The 21465-nt window shown below is 42.4% G+C and overlaps 1 protein-coding gene across 1 annotated transcript in view; it reads left to right on the top strand.

The window, feature by feature from the left end:
• The window catches only part of COL4A2 (collagen type IV alpha 2 chain), a 178708-nt gene extending 157724 nt beyond the window's left edge, over positions 1 to 20984 (top strand). Inside the window, exons 37-47 of the mRNA XM_081905934.1 lie at positions 2051 to 2158; positions 4991 to 5062; positions 5251 to 5376; positions 6593 to 6709; positions 8118 to 8279; positions 8369 to 8467; positions 11895 to 12041; positions 12850 to 12966; positions 14005 to 14196; positions 17153 to 17439; positions 19991 to 20984. Coding sequence (XP_081762060.1) covers positions 2051 to 2158; positions 4991 to 5062; positions 5251 to 5376; positions 6593 to 6709; positions 8118 to 8279; positions 8369 to 8467; positions 11895 to 12041; positions 12850 to 12966; positions 14005 to 14196; positions 17153 to 17439; positions 19991 to 20245 — 1682 coding nt within the window. The 3' untranslated portion in view covers positions 20246 to 20984. The remainder of the gene's footprint in view (positions 1 to 2050; positions 2159 to 4990; positions 5063 to 5250; positions 5377 to 6592; positions 6710 to 8117; positions 8280 to 8368; positions 8468 to 11894; positions 12042 to 12849; positions 12967 to 14004; positions 14197 to 17152; positions 17440 to 19990) is intronic.
• Positions 20985 to 21465: the final 481 nt, after the last annotated feature.

Raw genomic sequence — 21465 nt, 5'->3', positions numbered from 1 at the left:
GTCTCGTAATTATCTTTGTATAAATTTATATTTTTTGCTGTGATCCACACTCCTAGATATTTTACCTTCTTAGCAACCATAATTCCCGTCCTTTGTTCTAACTCTACTATATCTTCCTTGGTTATATTTTTTGTTATCATTTTAGTCTTATTCCTATTGTGCTTGAAACCTGCCACTTTTCCAAATTCTTCTAGTTTCTGTAGGGCTTATTGTAAACTGTTCTTAGGATCTTCCAATGTTAGTATCAGGTCATCTGCAAATGCTTTTATTTTGAATTCCTTACTTCCTACCTTAATTCCTTTAACCTCCGGTGTTTCCCTTAACCTTTTATTAAACACTTCCAACACTGTTATATATAACAAAGGAGATAAGGGACAGCCTTGCCTAGTCCCTTTGGCAATATCAAAGGCCTCCGATATATTATTGTTTATTATAAGTTTGGCTTTTTGCTCTTGATAAATAGCCTCAATACCTTTTCTAAATCCTTCACCAATTCCCATCGTTTTTAAATTTTCCTTCATGAAGCGCCAGGAGACGTTGTCAAATGCCTTCTTGGCATCAATGAAGATCAACGCCGCCTGCTTGTCTATTCTACTATCCAGATATTCAATAATGTCTATCACATTTCTTACGTTGTCTTTTAATTGTCTCCCCGGGGGGAAACCCGTTTGGTCTTTATGGATTCTTTTATTTCAGACTTTTTTTAACCTTTCCGCCAATACGCCTGCAAATAGCTTATAGTCGTTATTTAATAATGAGATAGGTTTATAGTTTTTTACCTCTAAGCCTTCTGTATCTTTTTAAGGGATTAAGGTAATATACGCTTCTTTCCAGGTGTTTGGAATTCTCCCTTCTTTAGTACATTATTCATGACTTCACATAGCACTGGGGAAACTTGATCACTTAATGTTTTATAATATTTAGCCGAGATACCATCTGGTCCCGGCACTTTTCCTGTTTTCATTTTTTTTATTGCTTTCCTAATTTCTTCCTCTGTAATTGTCTGGTTTAGATATTCTCTTTCTTCAGTCATGATCTGTTGCAATTGGTAATCTTCTATCTCATTATCTATCTCTTTTTCTCTTTTGTATAGTTCCTTATTGTATTTCTGAAATATCTTCTTTATCTCTTTTGGGTCCTCCACTATCCTTTCTCCATCCCTTATCTTACATATCGTGTTTTGTTTTTTCCTCTCTCTTAGTTGCCATCTTATCTACTGCTTCCTTTTTCATAGACTTCGTATAATTTCCAATCAGCTGTTTGCCATTAAAAAAAAAAAGTTCTGTATGAGCTAAGGCAACCCAGAATAAAGAGCATTCATTAAAAGGAAAAAGATGTTTGTACCAATATCTTTACCACTTGCAGGTTTTAATTACTCAAGGGATCTCATTCCAGCAGGAGGGAAATGACAACTACCAGTATATTTATTTGTGGTGATATTTTCTACATAGACTTCCAAGATGTTTCAGCTTTCTAATACACAGTATATTGCTGGAGATACAAACAATATCTTACACATTATAGACATATTTGGTGGGACTGCAATGTAAGAAAGCAGTATTGGATTAATGTAATATTATATAAGAAATTGCAGGATTTAAATTAACCATAGGGAGATTTGACTGATGAAGTGTCCTCTTTATGACATCTTAAAATGATCTGTATAAGATATTTTTAGTCATACAGACCAAATCAGATTTTTTCACATCAGATCATTAGGAGTTTTAGAATGCAGTGGTGTCTCAGGTTAAGAACTTAATTCGTTCTGGAGGACCGGTCTTAACATGGAACTGTTCTTAACCTGAGGTACCACTTTAGCTAATGGGGCCTCTTGCTGCCGCAGCATGATTTCTGTTCTCATCCTGAAGCAAAGTTTTTAACCTGAGGTACTATTTCTGGGTTAGCGATGTCTGTAACCTGAAATGTCTGTAACCAGAGGTACCACTGTAGTTCACTCTTGTAAGAAATCCAGTATCACTTTCACCACCATTAGAATTATATTATAACAATTCAAGGGTTGCTTAGTGATAGCTCTCTACTTGTTCTACAGGATTCCCAGGGCAGGTTGGCGAACAAGGTTTATCTGGAGATCCAGGATTTCCTGGATCATCAGGTGAAAAAGGAAGTTCTGGGTGGATTGGGCTTCCAGGGAGTAAAGGTAAATTATATTCATCCTAGTTGTCAGTAATACATCATTGTATATTTTGGACTTAAGGAGAAGTTATGCACTCTTGTCTTGCCTTTTTCCAGTAAATACAAGTAATACCTTCTTTGATGTTCTAATACACAAATTTTAGATTAGAGCTAATCTACACATTATGAAAAAGACACATTTCTGTCTCTATAAATGACTTTCTGACAGCAGCCTTGAAGGGAGGAAAGGAACATCAGAACCATGCTTGCCCTCCATCCCCACACTGTTAATTGTCCTGCAAACAGACAAATCTTGGCACAAGTATGTAGAAGCAACTTGGCAAACTGTCAGGGATAGATTCCACCAAACTACTGAGCCAGTAATAGAACAAGACAAGATAGAGGCAAGCATTTTATAACCCAGGTTTTACAACCAAAAACCAAACAGAGAATGGCTGAAATTCCTATTCCTTCACACCATGCATAATTTTTATACACCTCTGGCATGTCTGCACCCCATTATTCACCTTCCCTTCCAATCCTATGTTGTAACTTTGCCTCATAAGAGTAGTTGGTTCAGCCTCTTGATTTGTTCCAGCTTCTCAGTAATAGCTTGCAGCTGTGTCACATGTCTGTAACTGTCTTTCTCGTCTAGTTACCTCGTCCAAGCTCAATGAGAATATTTTCTTGTAAATCAAAAGGCTTTTTCTATCATCTGAGTAGCTGTGTCACAATTGTTAGAGTGAACCAGCTAGGTGTTTGAAAGACTATCCATGTTAATATACAGTTACAGATAGGTAGCCGTGGTGGTCTGCCATAGTCAAAACAAAACAAAAAAAAATTCCTTCCAGTAGCACCTTAAAGACCAACTAAGTTAGTTCTTGGTATGAGCTTTCGTGTGCATGTCTTGCCTATTTCCAGTGTGTATCTGAAGAAGTGTGCATGCACACGAAATCTCATACCAAGAACTAACTTAGCTGGTCTTTAAGGTGCTACTGGAAGGATTTTTTTTTTTTCATGTTAATATATGGAGACTAAAACACCCACTAGAGAAACAATTCAGTTTCTTCTCTGACCCAAATCAAAGCACAGGACTGACAGATTATATTTGGATTTCCAGAGATTTGTCATTAAGAGCAATAAAATCAGAAATTCTTCCGAGAACTCTCTCAGATCATAATGTGATAACAATGGAGTTGAAAGGAAAGGAAGAGACCTCATTCAGATGGAGACTGAACGATGGACTGTTGGACAATAAAGTAATATTGGGGAATGTGCAAAAGACATTAACAGACTATTTTGAATTAAATCTAAATAAAGGAGTGGACCTGAATGTAGTATGGCATGCATCGAAAGCTGTAATAAGAGGCTTTTTAATACAGCAGAACTCAATCCAAAAAAGATTAAGAGAGAGAGAAAAGGAAGAGATATTAAAACAGATAATACACAATGAAAAGAAATTGGCTTCCATTCGATAAAGCTACTCTCAGTAAGTCTAAGCAGACTGGAGCTATGAGCAGCAATTGAGTTTCGGCTATCCAAAAAGAAAGAAAAACACTAAAAAGAATTAAAATAATGGCAGGAAAAATGCCAAAATAAGAGATTGTTCTCAAAAATCTCCAACAGAAAAAACACACACCCTTTTTCTGCCTAGCTACTTTGGAATGTGATGGAAAGAGGAGGGGGGATAATATTCCCTGAATTTAGAAGAACAAAAGATGAAAAGCTTTGCACAGGAAGCCTTGTGAAAACAGGTGGGGGGGTCTGCTATTAAAAATCAGGCTTTAAAAATTCATTTAAAAATCTGAAATTACATCCCTGGAACATCAACAAATTATATTCCTCCCTGGGCCCATAACCCTCGTTGGATTTTTTAGCAATTGGTTAATAAAAGAATTCCCTAAGATGCCTGGATCCAGGTTTGGGGCAAGTACTCTTTGGTGAGAGAGCCCCAGCAGTGATTCAAAATCACAAAACATGCAGCAAAGTAAAGTGTGGAAATATAGGCTATTAGACCTTTAAAATATCCTGTTTTATGTCATTTCCAAAGCTCTCCACTTCCTTTAGCATAGAAAGAGACCACACATTTGGTAAGTTAAAAATGGTTTACTTACAAACACACCATAGATCAGATTCATTGCCTTTTCCATACAGCAGTAAGAGTTCCTAAATTATTTGTATAGAAGCACAAAGGTGGGTTTCTTAAGCCATGCCTTCTAAGCTTGGAGCATTTAGCTTAGACATCCTTACTGGAAGCTTCACCCGGTGGGAAGAAGCGAGAATGAAAAGTTTGGTAACTCTTCCTTCCCAAGGCGAGGGAGTGCAACCTAGATAAGCCTGGCAGGATATCTAACTCTATGGCCATAAACCCTTCATAAGTTAAGTATCTTGGTTATATAAGGCTGTACAGTTAACAATGTATTTTCATCTTTTTGAAATATTTGTTATAATCTTATTGCTAAAATGTTGCTGCTGTATAAAATCAATTTAAATGTTTTCTCAGAGTCAGTGAATCAGACAATCAGACTATAAACTTGTAAAGACTTGCTTTAGCCTCCAGGATGGTTTTGTTTTGACCAGTCAGAAATTTGTTTTTAAAAAGCAACAGCCAAACTGTCATTCATGAGCTATAACACACTCAAGTTTTGAATTTGAGGCAAAACATTTCATATGGAGCAGAAATACTTTATTTGCTGCATCCTAGTGAGCACAATTGTTTAAAGTAAAGTAATCAGTGCAAAGCAAATGGCTCACATGAAGAAGTTTCATTTAAAAAAACTACAGTGCCTCCAGAGAAATCTGTAACATTTGGTAAATCAGATCGAAGAATAACAAATAATGGGTGGCTTTTTGGCAGGTGCTGCTGGCGCCAGAGGAATCACTGGATTACATGGTTTGCCAAGTACCAAGGGCTTTCCAGGATCACCAGGTATGTTCACATTATGTTGATGGTTAATGAGGTTGGCTATCTTACATTGTAAGTTCATTAGGGAATCTGTCTAAACCTTTCAGCTTTCTGCACAGGATGCATAGGATAGTTTAAAATGAACATTGCTGAGATGCCCATTTCCAGGTTGGGAAAAGTGATACTAATTTATCTAAGTTTTTGCACAACAGGTCCAGATGGATATGGCCCACCAGGTTTCCCAGGTATTTGGGGTGACAAAGGTACCGTGGGAGAGCCAAGCCCAATTGAAGGCAGCAGAGGAGCTCCTGGTCCGAAAGGAGAAAGAGGAGATCTAGGTCAGTCTGTTGTTCAATGGTTTTATACATGGCACCACCAATTAGCAAAATATATTTAACAAATTATAGGTTTCATTTAAGAAAGTACTCTCATGGCAAATTGGTGTGTGAAAAGGGTAGAGGCACATGAAAGTCAGAATGTGTGGCTCTCTGCCTCGCTGGTGGAATCCAAAGGAAAGCAGAGCAATACGTTTGGCACCAGCTTGGCTGCAGGAGTTGCCGGAAGTAGGCGCACCAGGGCCCCCTCAACCGCCTTAGGGACTCCACTCCAGGAGAAGGGGGGAGGGCAGAGCAAAGTAAAGGGCAAGGAGTAGGAATGCAAAGGGATAAAAATGCTTCCTAACAACTGATTTAAAACTGAATGCTCAATTTATCCCTGTAATCTGAAAATGTGAACTCCTGAATTTTAAATATCTTTATAATATGAATTTATACTTATCAAAGAAAATATTGTTAACAAGATTGGTAAGATTTGTAATCCTACATCATTTGCTACCATTATATTATTTGGCATCCCACAAAGTTACATGCAGGTTCCGCTTTCTGAACATAAGGCATTCCCAGGAAATTGTTAGGCAAGCGTTCACATAGCAAGCTGATGATTTCCATTATTTCCTATGGGAACACTTCTAATCTGTTATTTGTCCGATGTCTCTCTTTCGCTGCATTGTTTCTGCCCACACAGCTGCTGCCGACCAGCAAAATACCAATGAGTAAGGGAGCAGGCAAACTCTGTCTATTCAAGTATCTGAATCAGGCATTTGTGTAGCGATGCTTAGGTATAATTCTTTGTGTTTTGATATCTCTTAGTGTTTTGGATAAAGAGTGTTCTGATAGCAACACCTGCATGTATAGTAATCTCATGTGGAAGAAACAATATGCTTTGGTGAAACTTAATTTCTCCCCCACCCCCTTTTTTATTAAATACTTTATACTTATGCATCATACAAATAAACAATAAATAAAATGAACATATAATACCAAACCAGAAAAAATACAAATCAAAAAAGACACACAATCATGATAACAAAAACTGCAGACAAGAATATAGGTGAAACTTGCGGTAATTTCTTGTGATGGGAAGCAACCATAATGACAGTATTGTTAAAAACAAACAACATATTCTCACAATTTTTGAAAATATTTAACAAAGTGTGCGCTTCAACTTTCCTGTGCATCAATCTCCAGGAGTAACTATTTGATTTCTGACTGGCAGGACAGAGAGGCTCACCCGGGAGCCCTGGACCTGAGGGAAGACCAGGCCTTCCTGGAGTTTCAAACATATCTGGAGCACCTGGTGATGTGGGATCACCAGGTTTGGATGGTGTGCCAGGTAAACACAATCCCACTACTTTCAGTTGATACAGAGATCTTTTAGATTTATCTTGATATTTTGATATTACTGCCTTAGTTTTGCCACCGAGTGTTCCCTTGGCAAAAATGAATCTTTTTCTTTTTGTCTTTTAGCATTGTTGTGGCTTCAACATTAGGTCTCTACTAAGCACTATGCTTTTCCTGTGCTGGGGGGCACCCACTGTTGGCTAAAGCAGGGTTTGTTTAGGAGTTTGTCTTTAGACAGTTTGGACTTGCTGATCGGAAGGTCAGCAGTTCGAATCTGTGGAACGAAGTGAATTCCTGTTGCTCTGTCCCAGCTCCTGCCAACTTAGCAGTTCAAAAGCACACCAGTGCAAGTAGATAAATAGGAACTGCTGCGGTGGGAAGGTAAATGACGTTTCCGTGTGCTCTGGCTTCCATTTATGGTGCTCCGTTGTGCCAGAAGTGGTTTAGTCATGCTGGCCACATGTCCCAGAAAGTAATCTGTTGATAAATGCCAGCTCCCTCGACCTGAAGTGAGATGATTGCCACACTCTATAGTCACCTTTGACTGGACTTAACCATCCAGGGATCCTTTACCTTTATCTTTTACCTTAAGCGGTTTGTGTATCTCTTGTGGAGTTTCATATGAGGTAATGTGTTTTCCATCTGACTGGGCTGCCCCAGCCACTCTGAGCAAAGCAGCAGCTGATAAAAGCAGAAGCTTCAGAGACACTGTATTCAGAAGGCACTATCAGAAGGGATACAGGGAATAACCAGATACACAGATGTAGACTCATAGAATTGTAGCATTGGAAGCTACCCCAAGGAAAAGCTTTTTGTCTGGAAAAGTGATGTAAATTGCTCTCCAACCATCAGAAATGCCATTTCACAGCTTGCCCATCTTTTCCTCTTACTTATTGACATGGATGCTGCAGGTAGGCTGTAAAGGTAAAGGTAAAGGTACCCCTGCCCGTACGGGCCAGTCTTGACAGACTCTGGGGTTGTGCGCCCATCTCACTTAAGAGGCCAGGGGCCAGCGCTGTCCGGAGACACTTCCGGGTCACGTGGCCAGTGTGACATCGCTGCTCTGGCGAGCCAGAGCCGCACACGGAAACGCCGTTTACCTTCCCGCTGGTAAGCGGTCCCTATTTATCTACTTGCACCCGGAGGTGCTTTCGAACTGCTAGGTTGGCAGGCGCTGGGACCGAGCAGCGGGAGCGCACCCCGCAGCAGGGATTCGAACCGCCGACCTTTCGATCAGCAAGTCCTAGGCGCTGAAGCTTTAACCCACAGCGCCACCTGTGTACCTTCAATTTAATTCAGCTCTACATTAACTTGCTACAATCAGGAGAAGACAGGCCCCCAAAGATGTTGCCTATGTGGTCTTTCAGTCCCAAGTTTTAATCTTTGTGTATATATTGTAGGCTACCCAGGACCACCAGGACCACCAGGAATAGCTGCTCCACCTGGAAGCAAAGGAGAAGTGGGGCAGATCGGCATAATTGGAGAAGATGGTTCAAAAGGACTTAGAGGAGACCATGGCGCAGATGGGAGACCTGGAATTCCAGGGTTCCCTGGGGCAAAAGGTATGATGGAAAAACCTAGTATAAAGAGCAGCTACCAAAACAGATTAAGCAGGCATGCAGTAACACCATACCATTGTTTTGCCTTGAAGGATATAAAGGGGAACAAGGAGTCATGGGTTTTGTTGGCATATTGGGAACGCCTGGTGACTTTGGCCCCACTGGACCCAAAGGAGACCGAGGATTTCCTGGTGAGTAACTATTTCTACTATGCCAGTTCATGCTATTGCATTTTGTAGACCAAAACACACCGCAAACCACTGGGCTTTCAGAGGGGCTTTCACCCCACCCCACATTTCTCCTCCAAATCTCAGCAGAAATTTGAAGGTGAAACATGAGAGGGACATTTGAAAGCCTTGAGCCAGATGCACCTTTTCCACAATCAGCTGATCAGCGGGTGGGAGTGCACCTTCAAAGGCTTCTTCTTCCAGCCTCCTCAGGTTTATTTTTTATATAGCTATTTGCGTGACGAGTCCCCCCCCCCCCCGTGGAAATAAAGACACATGACACAATTATTAAGGTTAATGGGCTAAATAAGGCCACAACTTTGTTGGTTACAGGTGATGAACGGTATTGGCTTAGGCATTTGTCCTAACCGACTATATCTGGCTTCAGCCCGTCCGCTTGAAGTCCGGGAAGGGTTACCACCAGTAGGGGGAGTCCTGCTGATGCACATCAACTAGGAACTCCCCCGGGGTCACCGCTCGGGGGTGTGCCTTAGGGCCTCACCTCCATAGGCTTCAGACAGGGCCACGCCCCCCGGAATCCTTTATCGGACTACCCTTCAATATGTGGGGCAGGTGATGGCGCTTCCTCCCCTCTTCCATCTACATAACGATACCAATGCCTAACTGCCAATACCAAGAAAGTTGTGACCATTTGCTACGACGTAGGCGAAAAACCAAGTGGCCGGTGCCAATTTGCCAAGTGGAAAAAAATCCTACCAGGCCCCTCAACGGTGACCAACCATGGTCCATAGCAAGGTCAAGGAATGAAACCTTAAGGGGCGGGAGGGTGGGAAACAGGAGCAACTGGAGGCTGCAAAATCAAGGTACAAGGCAACTTACAGCATTTGAAACCAACATTATAAATACAAAGTAATAAAAACAAACAAGTTAGAAACAATAATAAAAATACATCAAAACACATTTGGAACCAGAAATTAAAACAGCTTGGCCTGACAGCAACAAAGTAATCAGCATTGTTTGAAGAAGAAATGCCTTTCCATCCAGCTGATGGAAGACAGGCTGGAGCATTGAAGGTGCACCTTGCTGCTTCAGAGGAACAAGTGGGAGCTTTCAGTTGCACCTTTGAAGTCCCGCCCCTTTCTGTCCCCCACCTGATGCCTTCTATGATGTCAGCTAAGGGGCAGGTGGGTAGGGCTTCCTGAAAACTGTTTCACGGGCCAAATGGGGAGGCCTGGAGGGTCATGTTAGATCTGCTGGAGGTCTATGAAGAGTGAGTGAGGGAAAAGGGAAAGGAGGTTTTGAGGTGAGACAGCCAAGGCAGAAGACCAGAGTACAGCAAGGGGTGGGGGGAGAGATCAGATCTTCCCAAGAAAGGGAGACATGGTCAAGCTTGGAAGGAAAGAATGAGGGAGGGAGGGAGCGAGCGAGCGAGCGAGGATAAAGACTGGCTAAATCCCCAGATGACAGGCTGGAATGACAGAGTTAGGGACAAAAAAGAAGAGACAAATGAAGCAGCAGCTGTCAAGGTGTTAGGAGTGTCAGGATGATGCAGAAGGAGATAAGTGGGCTGCCCTGTGAAGCTAAGGAAGAGTAGGAGAAGGGCTTCCCTCGGAAGAGCTGAGACTGAGGGGGAGAAAAAGGATTGCCAGAGAGGAGCAGGCAGTCACTCTCTGCCCTTATTTCTGTGAGGCTCAGGTGTGATGTAGTGCAACAGCAAGTGATGGTGAAGAAAAGAAAGAGAAGAGGGGAGGAAGGTTTCTGTCTAGGGAATTGAGGTCTTTGGGGGATTTGAAAGATCCCTGGTTGCTAAGGCGAGAGGCAACTGTTTGAATGCCTGACATCAAGGGAGGGTGGTGGTTGTTAATGATAAAAATGAAAACAAAGCAAACACTAAAAAAAAACAATTTTGCACTCTCAGGGTCAGGATGTCTATGTAACTGGTTTACAAAGTCCTTCCCTTCCTGGTCTAATAAAGGTAAAGGGACCCCTGACCATTAGGTGCAGTCGTGGCCGACTCCGGGGTTGCGGCGCTCATCTTGCTTTATTGGCTGAAGGAGCCGGCATACAGCTTCTGGGTCATGTGGCCAGCATGACTAAGCCGCTTCTGGCGAACCAGAGCAGCACACGGAAACGCCATTTACCTTCCTGCCAGAGTGGTACCTATTTATCTACTTGCACTTTGACGTGCTTTGGAACTGCTAGGTTGGCAGGAGCAGGGACCGAGCAACGGGAGCTCACCCCGTTGCGGGGGTTCGAACCGCTGACCTTCTGATCGGCAGGTCCTAGGCTCTGTGGAGTAACCCACAGCGCCACCCGCATCCCTTTCCTGGTCTAATAGGAAGGTAATAAAAAAATAGTAACTGTGAGGTCAGCCATGGATCAATTCTAACCTGGGGCCTTAATTTTACAATTTAACAAACAGTCAAAGAAGGGGTACAGGAAGCTAGGGATTGAGTTAGGAGATGGTAGGCTCACCAGAGAGGTTCCACATAGTCTACCAATGTCACCTTGTTCTGCTCTTCCCACCAGAGATTCACATTGGCACGAAGGAGCCACAGGGCCAGAGGAATCAGGCTCTCCATTGGCAGGAGGCAACAGAGGGTTTGGACACAGCATAATGACCAGTGCTCTCCTGGGAGGAGAGATCCCACTGCTCTGCCACTGTGTGCTTCTCCTCTGGGCCAGTTTTTAACATAGATCAGAATCTATGTCAGGCTTCCTCAAACTCGGCCCTCCAGATGTTTTTGGCCTACAACTCCCTTGATCCCTAGCTAGCAGGACCAGTGGTCAGGGATGATGGGAACTGTAGTCTCAGAACATCTGGAGGGCCATGTTTGAGGAAATCTGACATAGATTCTGGTTTAAAGGCCTCCTACTTACTCTGCTGAACTCCATGTCCAAGTCTGCCGTGACACCACCACTGCTTCTAACCAGTGTTGGAAACTGAGATATGAAAGCTAGGAGCTAAATGGCACTTTAAACCTAAGGTATGGGCACAACTACAGAATGTCTAGGCACACTTTTTATAACAAGAATACAAAGCTGAAAATGAATGAACTGCAGTTAAAGTATTATTTCATTTTTCACATGGTCTAGTCCTTCCCCTGCCCACCCCCTTAATATTCTTCAGAGGGTCTCTCTCTTCTTCAATCTTCAGAGAGTAGCTGGAAGTGAGGAGGCAGAAAATGGTCCTCCTTTCCTTCCACTCTGCAGTTTTGATCTGAAATCTTAGGCACAGTACTGCGCCCGGAGCTCAGAAACGGCCCACGCTGAAGAAATTCCCTGTCACAAAATGCGCCTTGAACAATGGGGGTTTCAAACACTGCTTTCGAACATGAGCAATGAGCTCCTGGGTCAACTAATGAGAAAAAGCGCCCAAGGCAAGTGGAATATTCTGTCTGTTACTTTATTGTGCATTTTTAACTTTCAGGATTTCAGGGACCTCCAGGTTCCCCTGGACTGCCTCCTGTCCTTCCTAAACTGGTTTCAGAACAAGGGAGCCCAGGTGCCCCTGGAAACAGAGGGCTTCCTGGCACGTTGGGTGAGATGGGTCCTCAAGGCCCACCAGGATCTCCAGGTAGGAACATGGATATGCAAAATGGCCTGAGTGAGTTAAGGCTGTTTTTCATGGCCCAATCCTGTTTTGCATATAACATTTTCTCCCAATAAATTGGAATTTTAATGAAGAAGGCTCATGCAGTAATTATCCAAATCAGGGCAGGGGCTCACAGAAATTTAGTTGGTGACCTTGGAGAACCTAACTGAAAACTCCCCATGAATGTACAACTCTGTACCAATACTTTTCATATTTCTGCCACTTTGGAGTCATTCCAGAAGTACCTCCCTGAGAGGGGACGGATCATTATGTGATAACTGGCCGCTCATGACTCAAGCTTAGTGTTGATTTGCTGGCATGCCAAGCTTCGGAAATGATGCCCAGTACTTTCTGACCTGACCTGCTGAGCTTTAGACAAATAAAACACATCCAATCTTTTCTTCTTTCTCCAGATCCCATTCTGGTACAGCTGTATCGCCTATCCCTGTCCCTGATAAGACTGAAATCTGTAGGCAATTCCACCCTCATTCCAAACATGTATGCCATAATTGCAGTCAGAGGTATTTGCCATAGGTGCATTGCTCTTGTTGATGACCAAGAGGCCTGAATAGGATGGTTTCCTCTTCCTTCAAATAATATGTGCCTACTCCATCCTTATTCAACCATTTCTGCATGCAAGTCACTTTGCTCCTGACTTCTTCATAAAAACATGACTATCTGGGCTTCATATCTGCACATCTAGTATTCAGAGAGCTTGAATGGACTCTGTTCCTCATGAAAATCTTACAACATGGTATGGATTATGATTCTTTTTAAATTTATTTTCAAGGTTCTAGAGGCCCCATGGGTAAACAAGGACTGCAAGGAAGAGGGGGAATACCTGCAGCTCCAGGCTTCAGAGGTGATCAAGGGAGAACAGGACTGCAGGGCCCAGGGGGCTTTGAAGGTAAATACTGGTCCTGGGTCTCCCCCCCCCCCTTCGCTCATTTGAAAATAAATTTACATCAACTAATTATATGAGTTTTTAGCACAATTTTATGCATGTGTACTCAGACGTTATTCCTAGGTAAGTGGCAGTGGATCGCAGCCTTGATTGTTAACCAAATCTGCAAAAAAAAATTGCACATGAGGGGGAAACAGTCATTCTAAAAATAAAAAGTTTACTTTGTTAGTAGTTGAGCAGCAGGGCATCATTTTGGATGAGGCGTTCCACCTTCTCTCCTAAACAAAAGGGGCCCCATTTTCAGTTTATAGCTTTAGAAGTACCTGGATTTAAGAATAAATCCCAAACAAATGCATTTCAGTTTATCCTACACTGCCTGGCTCACAGTTCCCATTCCTAACCATGGGGGCGCCCCTGTACCTCCCTGAAAAGGAAACACAAAGTGGTGAACCCCTTTGTTGTCAGCTTCATTTAGGGACAACTCCAGCATGGAAGACCACAATGCATGCAGTGAAGATCTTGTGCTTTGCAATAGAATTGGATAGCGTAACAGGGCAGAATGAAATCAAAATGTAATTTGTTGACATGGAGCTGTGGGAGATATAGCCCACCCACCCACCCTGCCAAAACTGCCACACTTCAGTTCAAAGTTGTGGCAAGAGAGTAAGAGTCATTCTGTTACTGTTCCCCACTTAAACTCCTGGCATATGGAAAACTTGCAAGATGATAAGAGCTACTGACATCAGAATATTCAGCCACACAGCACCCAGCCCTACAGGCCAAAAGGGTAGAAGAGGACTACATGATGTCAGGTGACACTAAGGAGGGTTTATATGCACATAAAGCAAACACTTTTATCATCGGATGTCAGAGCTGCTGTAAAAATGGCTTCAGCTTAGTAGCTGTGAACACCTAACCTCTTCTCCTGGATTATTCAGCACTGAGCAGATGGAGATTCCTATGGAATTCTTTCCATAAGCAGTGAAACCTTTAAGTCAGTTTACTTCCTGCAACATTTAAGTTCCCTTTTCCTCTCCACAGGTGCAGCTGGTGACCCAGGTACTCCTGGGCTGCCAGGTATGCCCGGCCGCAGCATCAATATGGGATATCTTTTGGTGAAGCACAGCCAGGCGGATCAAGAGCCCATGTGTCCAGTGGGCATGAGCAAACTCTGGAGTGGATACAGCTTGCTCTACTTTGAAGGACAAGATAAGGCACACAATCAGGATCTAGGTATGCATTTATGAGCTGAGCATTCTTCACATGGTTTTGTAAAAACAAAAACAAACTGCATTTTAAACCTAACCAATAATTTTCAGGCAACTGATAGAAATTACATATGTGGATGAAGAAAAGCTATTTTGAGATGTTAGGTACAAGCATAAATTTATCATACATAATACAGAGAAAGGAGAAAACCACAGATCTATCAGAGAGACTTGGCTTTTCTGTCCTATTCAGTTTAATAATTCGAGAAAGCAACATTCTTAGCACAAAGCCCAGTAGTATGTGTAAGTGCTTTCAACATGCCAGTAGTTTCAATCCCTTCTTAAATGCAAGTGGTATTATACTGTTTATACTGGTATAATGCTTCATTCTGATTTTCAGTATGTTTTTATGACTTGTCCACACAATTTTTCTTGGACTAAAATAAAAATTCTTTCTTCTTAAAACAGCGGCAGATGTAATGGTTCAAGAAAGATGGGAGAAAAGAGAAAGGGCAACTATGTGGAATTCTTTTTTAGTCTGTGGTTTGCTGTTAGCTCTTCAACAGTCTTATCCCCAAAGAGGATCATCACCCTGTTTATTTGAAAACAGGGTGATGATCCTCTTTGGGGATAAGACTGTTGAAGAGCTAACAGCAAACCACAGATTAATTCCCTCCCCCCTTGGGGGTTTTGCACCAAGAGAAATGCAGTCAAGAGGGAGCGTCATCATTAGCATTCCAGCAAAGCACACTCAACTGCTAATACATCAGGATGGCACAATTGCATGGATGTGTCATTACAGCACTGGCAGAAGTTGCTAACAGAAAGCCATTGCACCATTCAGAAGAGGGCAGAAATGAGGGGCAAATGGAAATGGCTTGTCTGCATTTGTTGCTATTCTCATCTGCAGGTGCCATCTAATGGAGTGCAAATACGGATGTGCAACAGTTAGGCTGCAGAAACACTATGCATTCAAAGCACACCTTCTCCTTCAGGAATCCTGGGCATTGTAGTTCACAATGCAACAAATCCCAGCACCTTTAACAAACTACAGTTCCTAGGATTATTTGGGAGGGGTGCTTTGAATGTGTGGGGTGTACCTAACCTAATAGAATTGCACCAACACCTGGCATAGCAGAAATGATCTTACCAGAATCACTCATAACACTCTTACTTCTTTAGAATCCAGAGACCAGAAAAGTATCATTAAAATCATGTGGCCAAGAACTTTGAAGTCTTTAGATATGGACTCAGAATAAAGTATCCGGAATTAGAGCACCAGAAACCAGTAGAATCCATTAGATCATAGTGATTTCAGAAGTGGTGAATTGAAAAATGTACTCTTTGAAACTGGGGTTTTGCTTAGCAATTAAAGTATTATGAAGGGCCTCCCCCAGCCTCTTAAGGTTTCTGTTGGCCTCTGTTCTAGTTGTAATGAACCTACCTGAGAGTTAAACTTTCAGAACAAATTACAGAGAGACACTAATGAAGGTTTTGGCTCTTCTGGAGAGAATCCAAGAGGTCCTGCAACTAATTAGAAACAAGTATTTTCTTGTTAGTATCTGCTCCAGAGCACGGAACATTTCAGAGCTAGTTATCTGACCAAACTCTAATTTATTACTTATTACTTACTATATTTATATGCCACCCTTCATCAGAAGATCTCAGAGCAGTTCACAAGATAAAAATGCAAGATAAAAGCACAAAAAATAGTTAAAAATCTAGCCAGGGTCCTTAAAAAATGCCTTTATTGAGCCGCATTTCCAGCTGATGCCCACTGCAGTCTTGGTGACCACTATAACAAGATCCCAGAGACAGACTTTGTATTTGTGGTCAACCTCAGGTGGAAGGCATCACTCGTTATCTGTTAGTCTGCCCCTTACACAGAGACCCAAGAGATCACTTCCTGAAAACTTTGTTCACATAAGCAAGCAGGTACACCCTGGCAGAGAGTGGCCCTTGTTTGTACTGCCAGGGGGAGGGAATCAGGAAAAAGGAGCTAGATAAAATTGCTCTGTTGTTTTAGTGATTTTGAGGTTTAATTTTAAATCAAGATAGATTTAAGCTTGTTGGTGTCTCTGGTATCTTCTCTCTTACATCATGGATGTTGGCTTATATTATGGATGTATGTTCAGGATTATTTTATTAATACTATTATATGGGCTGTTGGGGGAGGTGTAGTACCTCTGCTGGGGACACATCATGCTCCTTCTGGGTTAGTTTGCCTACCTTTCATCCCCACCCTGCACTCAGCTCTCACCTGTGGCTCCTAGAAGCTGTCAGCATGGGACAGTGGCCACAATGCCAGAGAGATGCCTTTGCCTGGTCAGCTAAACCAGGTGAGGGGAGCTGATGCGTCTCAAACTCTCAGTGAGTTAGGGACTTCCCCTGCATTCAAAGACAGGCTCTGGTGGATTGAGCAGACAAGACCAATAGTTGGTCCAATAGTCAAGAAAGCAGTTTCTGCACATGCTGTAGAGGAAAGTGAGGGGCAGGTGGGGCTTGTCAGTCTGGGAAGGGAGCCCATCTAGAAGGACTACTCTGATACTAACCCTCTGCTGCCTTGTGGAATATCTTCGGGAGAAGAAAAGGCTAAAGAATAAACCCTGCAAAAATCCAGAGTGCAGTCCCTAAGGCCATTGGATGGTGCCTTGCATGCCTCCTTCTGGCAACTCCTTTAGCCAACCAAACGTACTGCTCTGCTTTCCTTTGGACCCCATCAGTGAGGCCAAGGAGGGGTCTTGTCATCTGGGCAGCCCAGGACCTCTCCACACCCACTGCCCAGGCTTGTTCCCAAGGGAGGTCCCTTTGCTGCTGCCAATGCAGTGGTTTGACTTTACTCCCAGAGGTGCACTCCATTTTCTCTTGAGAGAGACAGATGCCAAAAACTATTGCTACAAGTTTGTCATGGCCTTTGGCTAGAACCATAAATGTATTATCTAAAACCAGAACTAATGAAGGTTTGTGTTTTACTTTTTCAGGTCTTGCTGGTTCATGTTTGACTCGATTCAGCACTATGCCTTTTCTTTACTGCAATCCTGGGGACGTCTGCTATTATGCAAGTCGCAATGATAAGTCTTATTGGCTCTCAACAACAGCCCCTCTTCCAATGATGCCTGTGCAAGAAGAAGAAATCCGGCCTTATATCAGCCGTTGCTCCGTCTGTGAAGCGCCGGCTGTTGCCATAGCCATTCACAGCCAAGATGTCACTATTCCACACTGTCCTGAAGGATGGCGCAGCTTGTGGATCGGCTATTCCTTCCTCATGGTATTTGCTTCTTTTCTTGATTGTGAAACAAAGATTTTAAAATATACCTCTGTATCTTGCCTTCATGCATGCCTTCCCTTCCCACTTGACAGCCAACTAACCTGTGCAGTAAGTGCACTTTGGAAGTTGGCACAGCAAGAAGCAGCTCTTCCAAGCAGGAACGAGAAGGGGCAGAAACATTCAGTGTTTGAGTGGAAGAAAGAGATTCTCACTCAGCCAGATGGGCAGGGTAGAAATAATAATAATAATAATAATAATAATAATAATAATAATAATAATAATAATACCAATAGCAATGTTAAAACCAAACTGGAAACCAAAAGTTGCTGACGTGACCCCTGAGGCATCTAAAGATAACAATTTGCCCAAGTTCTCTGCTATGGTGATAAAAAATATTACTATAATTGAGAGTGCCTTTTGTGGAGTACATGGTAGAAAAGGGTTCGTACTGAGCTGCTTTTCATGGCGTGGATCATAACCCACATATACAGGAATGTGACAAATGAATCAAAGTACTATAACTTACCTAAAATGCTAAGTATAGCTTGCGTCCAAGAAGATATCACGTTTAAATCATGTACATATATTCCAAGGGCTACAGTGAACTTCAGCTATAGAGTTATGATTTATCTTAGCATTTCCCAGATTTTGCTGATTCGAATATGCTGAAATCTGAACATCTCAATTTCTCCCTCAGTAACTTTTATGTGCATCTAAAATATAGGAGTTCCCCAGCCCCCTTTGATTCTTATTTTACTTGTTTAATTATTTTTATAACTCACCTCTTATGAAAGTCAGTTCAGGAAGATATGTAAATATATAATAGCAGAAAGTAAACCATATAAAAATCAGAACAGCAGGATAAATCTGAATAAATTCCAATAAATACCAGAGAATAAAAACAGGAGCAGTACAATTCAATACCTTCACATGCCGAGAATTCTGCTATTGATGTATCCAAACACAGCTGGCTAGGGAGCAAAAACATCTGCAACTACATGCAAAGTTAAGGGGGCATTTACCGCTCCTGCCCCCCCTTCAAATGGGGTGCAACCAGAGATGACCCATTTTTGGCACTGTGAGAAATCAAGGAGAGGTTCCCACATTCTGCAGGCAGAATCCAGGTGAACAGCAAAGCCACTTTTGTTCTATTAGCAGGAAGTTGGGTGCCAAGAAGGAATTCCAAGCAATGGAAGTTCCTTTGAAGATCTTCTTAGTTCCTCACAATTTATTTTTATTTATTTTTATTTTAGACAATTCTAGGAGTATATTTTTCCACCAGACAGCAGAGAATTGAACTTTCAGCCCCTTTGTCCCCAGTAGAAAAAAGTGCTGCCATCTTCAGTAAATGGAAAACACAGGAAAGGCATGCCTGGCTTCTTCTAGCCCTGGACTTTTCACCCATCCCTGGATTCTGGCATCAGATCTCAAGAACCTGAAGAAGGGCCTCACCAGATCTTCTGTATTTGTGTGGGATACTCTGAAAGCCCTCTTTGGCTTGAGATCACAGTTAACACTGTTAACATCATTTCCTTGAATTGCAGTCAGAAATGCACAGGAAGACAGGGAAACTGCTTGAAGGGGGGCAACGGCGGACTAGTCTTCCCCATGAGCTATGCCAGTCACCAGGTGACGTGATACGTTTTAAACGCATTTTCATAGCAAGAGGAAGGGCCAGATCTTACAGCTTTCTCACACTGATTCTCACAACGCTGAAGTATATTGGTATATTGGTTGCTGACTCATTCTTAATAATTCTGTATATTAAGGGAAATTTATCTCAATACTTAATGAAGAAAGGTCTTGCAACTACATCTCTTCCAGTTCCCACAGAGTAGGCTCAAGCAGATTTTTCAAGAAGCACTAGGAGGAATTTCCCTTGGTAAAGTGTATCTGCAAATGTGTTCAGATACAATTTGCTTGTGCAGATGTGTTGTCGCCGCCCCCCCCCCTTTGTTGGTGGCCTTTATCGTTGTTTTATTCATTCAGTTGCAAGAGAGAGGACTGGACCCTGACCAGATGGGCTACCTACTGAGAGAATCTCTTCATTTTTTCTGGATTGGGTTTCATTTTATCAGCTTTTATCTAGTCCATTATTGATTCTAGATTCAGCACTTCTACAATTTTACCTGACTCCAATTAAGAGGGTGGTGTCACCCCCCTAAATATCTGTTCTCACTCTGCAGTTTCATATAGACGTTAGAAGTGTAGGGGACAAAAAAAAGAGTCCTGTAGAACCAGTCACTCAAGTCAATGATGGTGCTAGTACAGATTACAGTGGTACCTCTGGTTAAGTACTTAATTCATTCCGGAGGTCCGTTCTTAACCTGAAACTCTGCTTAACCTGAAGCACCACTTTAGCTAATGGGGCCTCCCACTGCCACCACGCTGCTGAAGCACGATTTCTGTTCTTATCCTGAAGCAAAGTTCTTAACCCGAGGTACTATTGCTGGGTAAGTGGAGTCTGTAACCTGAAGCGTATGTAACCCGAGGTACCACTGTATATACTTCTCTTATCTTGTATTTGAGCCTCCTACCTGGTCTCTCCTAGCACACTGCAGCTGGTGCCGAAGGTGGTGGACAGTCACTCGTGTCTCCAGGTAGCTGTTTGGAAGACTTCCGAGCAACACCATTCATCGAATGCAACGGTGCTCAGGGAACCTGCCATTACTTTGCAAACAAATACAGTTTCTGGCTTACCACCATTGACAATCAATTTCAACACTCCCCTTCAGCAGATACACTCAAGGCTGGACTCATCCGAACACACATCAGCCGATGCCAAGTGTGTATGAAAAATTTGTAAAAAAAAAAAGTAAGTCATCTTGCAATGGCAAGGAACAAATCTTGTTGGTGCTTCTTTAACTTTGTTACCTCAAAAATTGAAATATCAGTTGATCACCATTTATCTGAAAGAACAAACCACTGCAATGGTTTACAACCAAGTTGGTTCTGGTTTCATTCCCATAATTTTCTAAGTAGTTTTTATTGTTGCAAAAAGGTTCTTTTCAGAGTTAAAAAAACTGGCAGGATATAATTTCCTAACACATTTGCTGCCCACTAGGTCTGATTTTGGATGCGGGTGGTGCTGCGGTCTAAACCACAGAGCCTAGGACTTGCCGATCAGAATGTCGGCGGTTCGAATCTTTGTTATGGGGTGAGCTGCCGTTGCTCGGTCTCTGCTCCTGCCAACCTAGCAGTTTGAAAACATGTCAAAGTGCAAGTAGATAAGTAGGTTCCACTCTGGCAGGAAGGTAAACGGCGTTTCCGTGCGCTGCTCTGGTTTCGGTGTTCCGTTGAACCAGAAGCAGCTTAGTCATGCTGGCCACATGACCCTGAAAAACTGTCTGTAGACAAACGCCGGCTCCCTTGGCCTGTAAAGCGAGATGAGTGCCGCAACCCCAGAGTCGTTCGTGACTGCACTTAACGGTCAGGGGTCCCTTTACCTTTACCTAGGTCTGATTTACAGCACTAAATGGGTATTTATGCATTTTTACTGTATACTTAACCACTGAAAACAGCTCATAGTCATTGAATAGTAACCATACATTAAGATGGATGTGCAAACGTACATGGGAATCGGCTCAAAGAGCTGAAGTTTAAGTACCATTTTGGAACATAAAAATGATGAAAATAGAAGTTGGCTTCAATTCAGCCAGAAGTTAGGCATGTTTCAGAGCCACCAACATCAATAGAACTTTAAACCTGCACCTACTTGTTTTATTTATGTTGCAACTTCATTTCAGGGCCAAATTTTTCCACCTAAATGCTTTTATTAAACAATATATTGCTTCATATGCATAATTGTCTCTATAGCTTACAGAACCTGCATAAGTGTTGCTTTTGACAGGTAACACACCAAACTTTTTGACATCTTGGACCAAATGTGGGATTGTAGCCTGCCCTGAGCTCCTTTGGGAAGAATAACATATAAATTAAATAATTTAATTAAGTAAAATATATGTTGTGCTCACTGAGCCCCAAAACGCAACCAACAGGTGCACTGCACCAAGTGCAGAGTTTAGT

This window comes from Podarcis melisellensis (assembly GCF_964234715.1).
Source record: "Podarcis melisellensis genome assembly, chromosome: 3".
NCBI classification, from domain to species: Eukaryota; Metazoa; Chordata; class Lepidosauria; order Squamata; family Lacertidae; genus Podarcis; species Podarcis melisellensis.
Note: the sequence above shows the minus strand (reverse complement) of the source record. Positions and strands in the feature narration are given on the sequence as shown.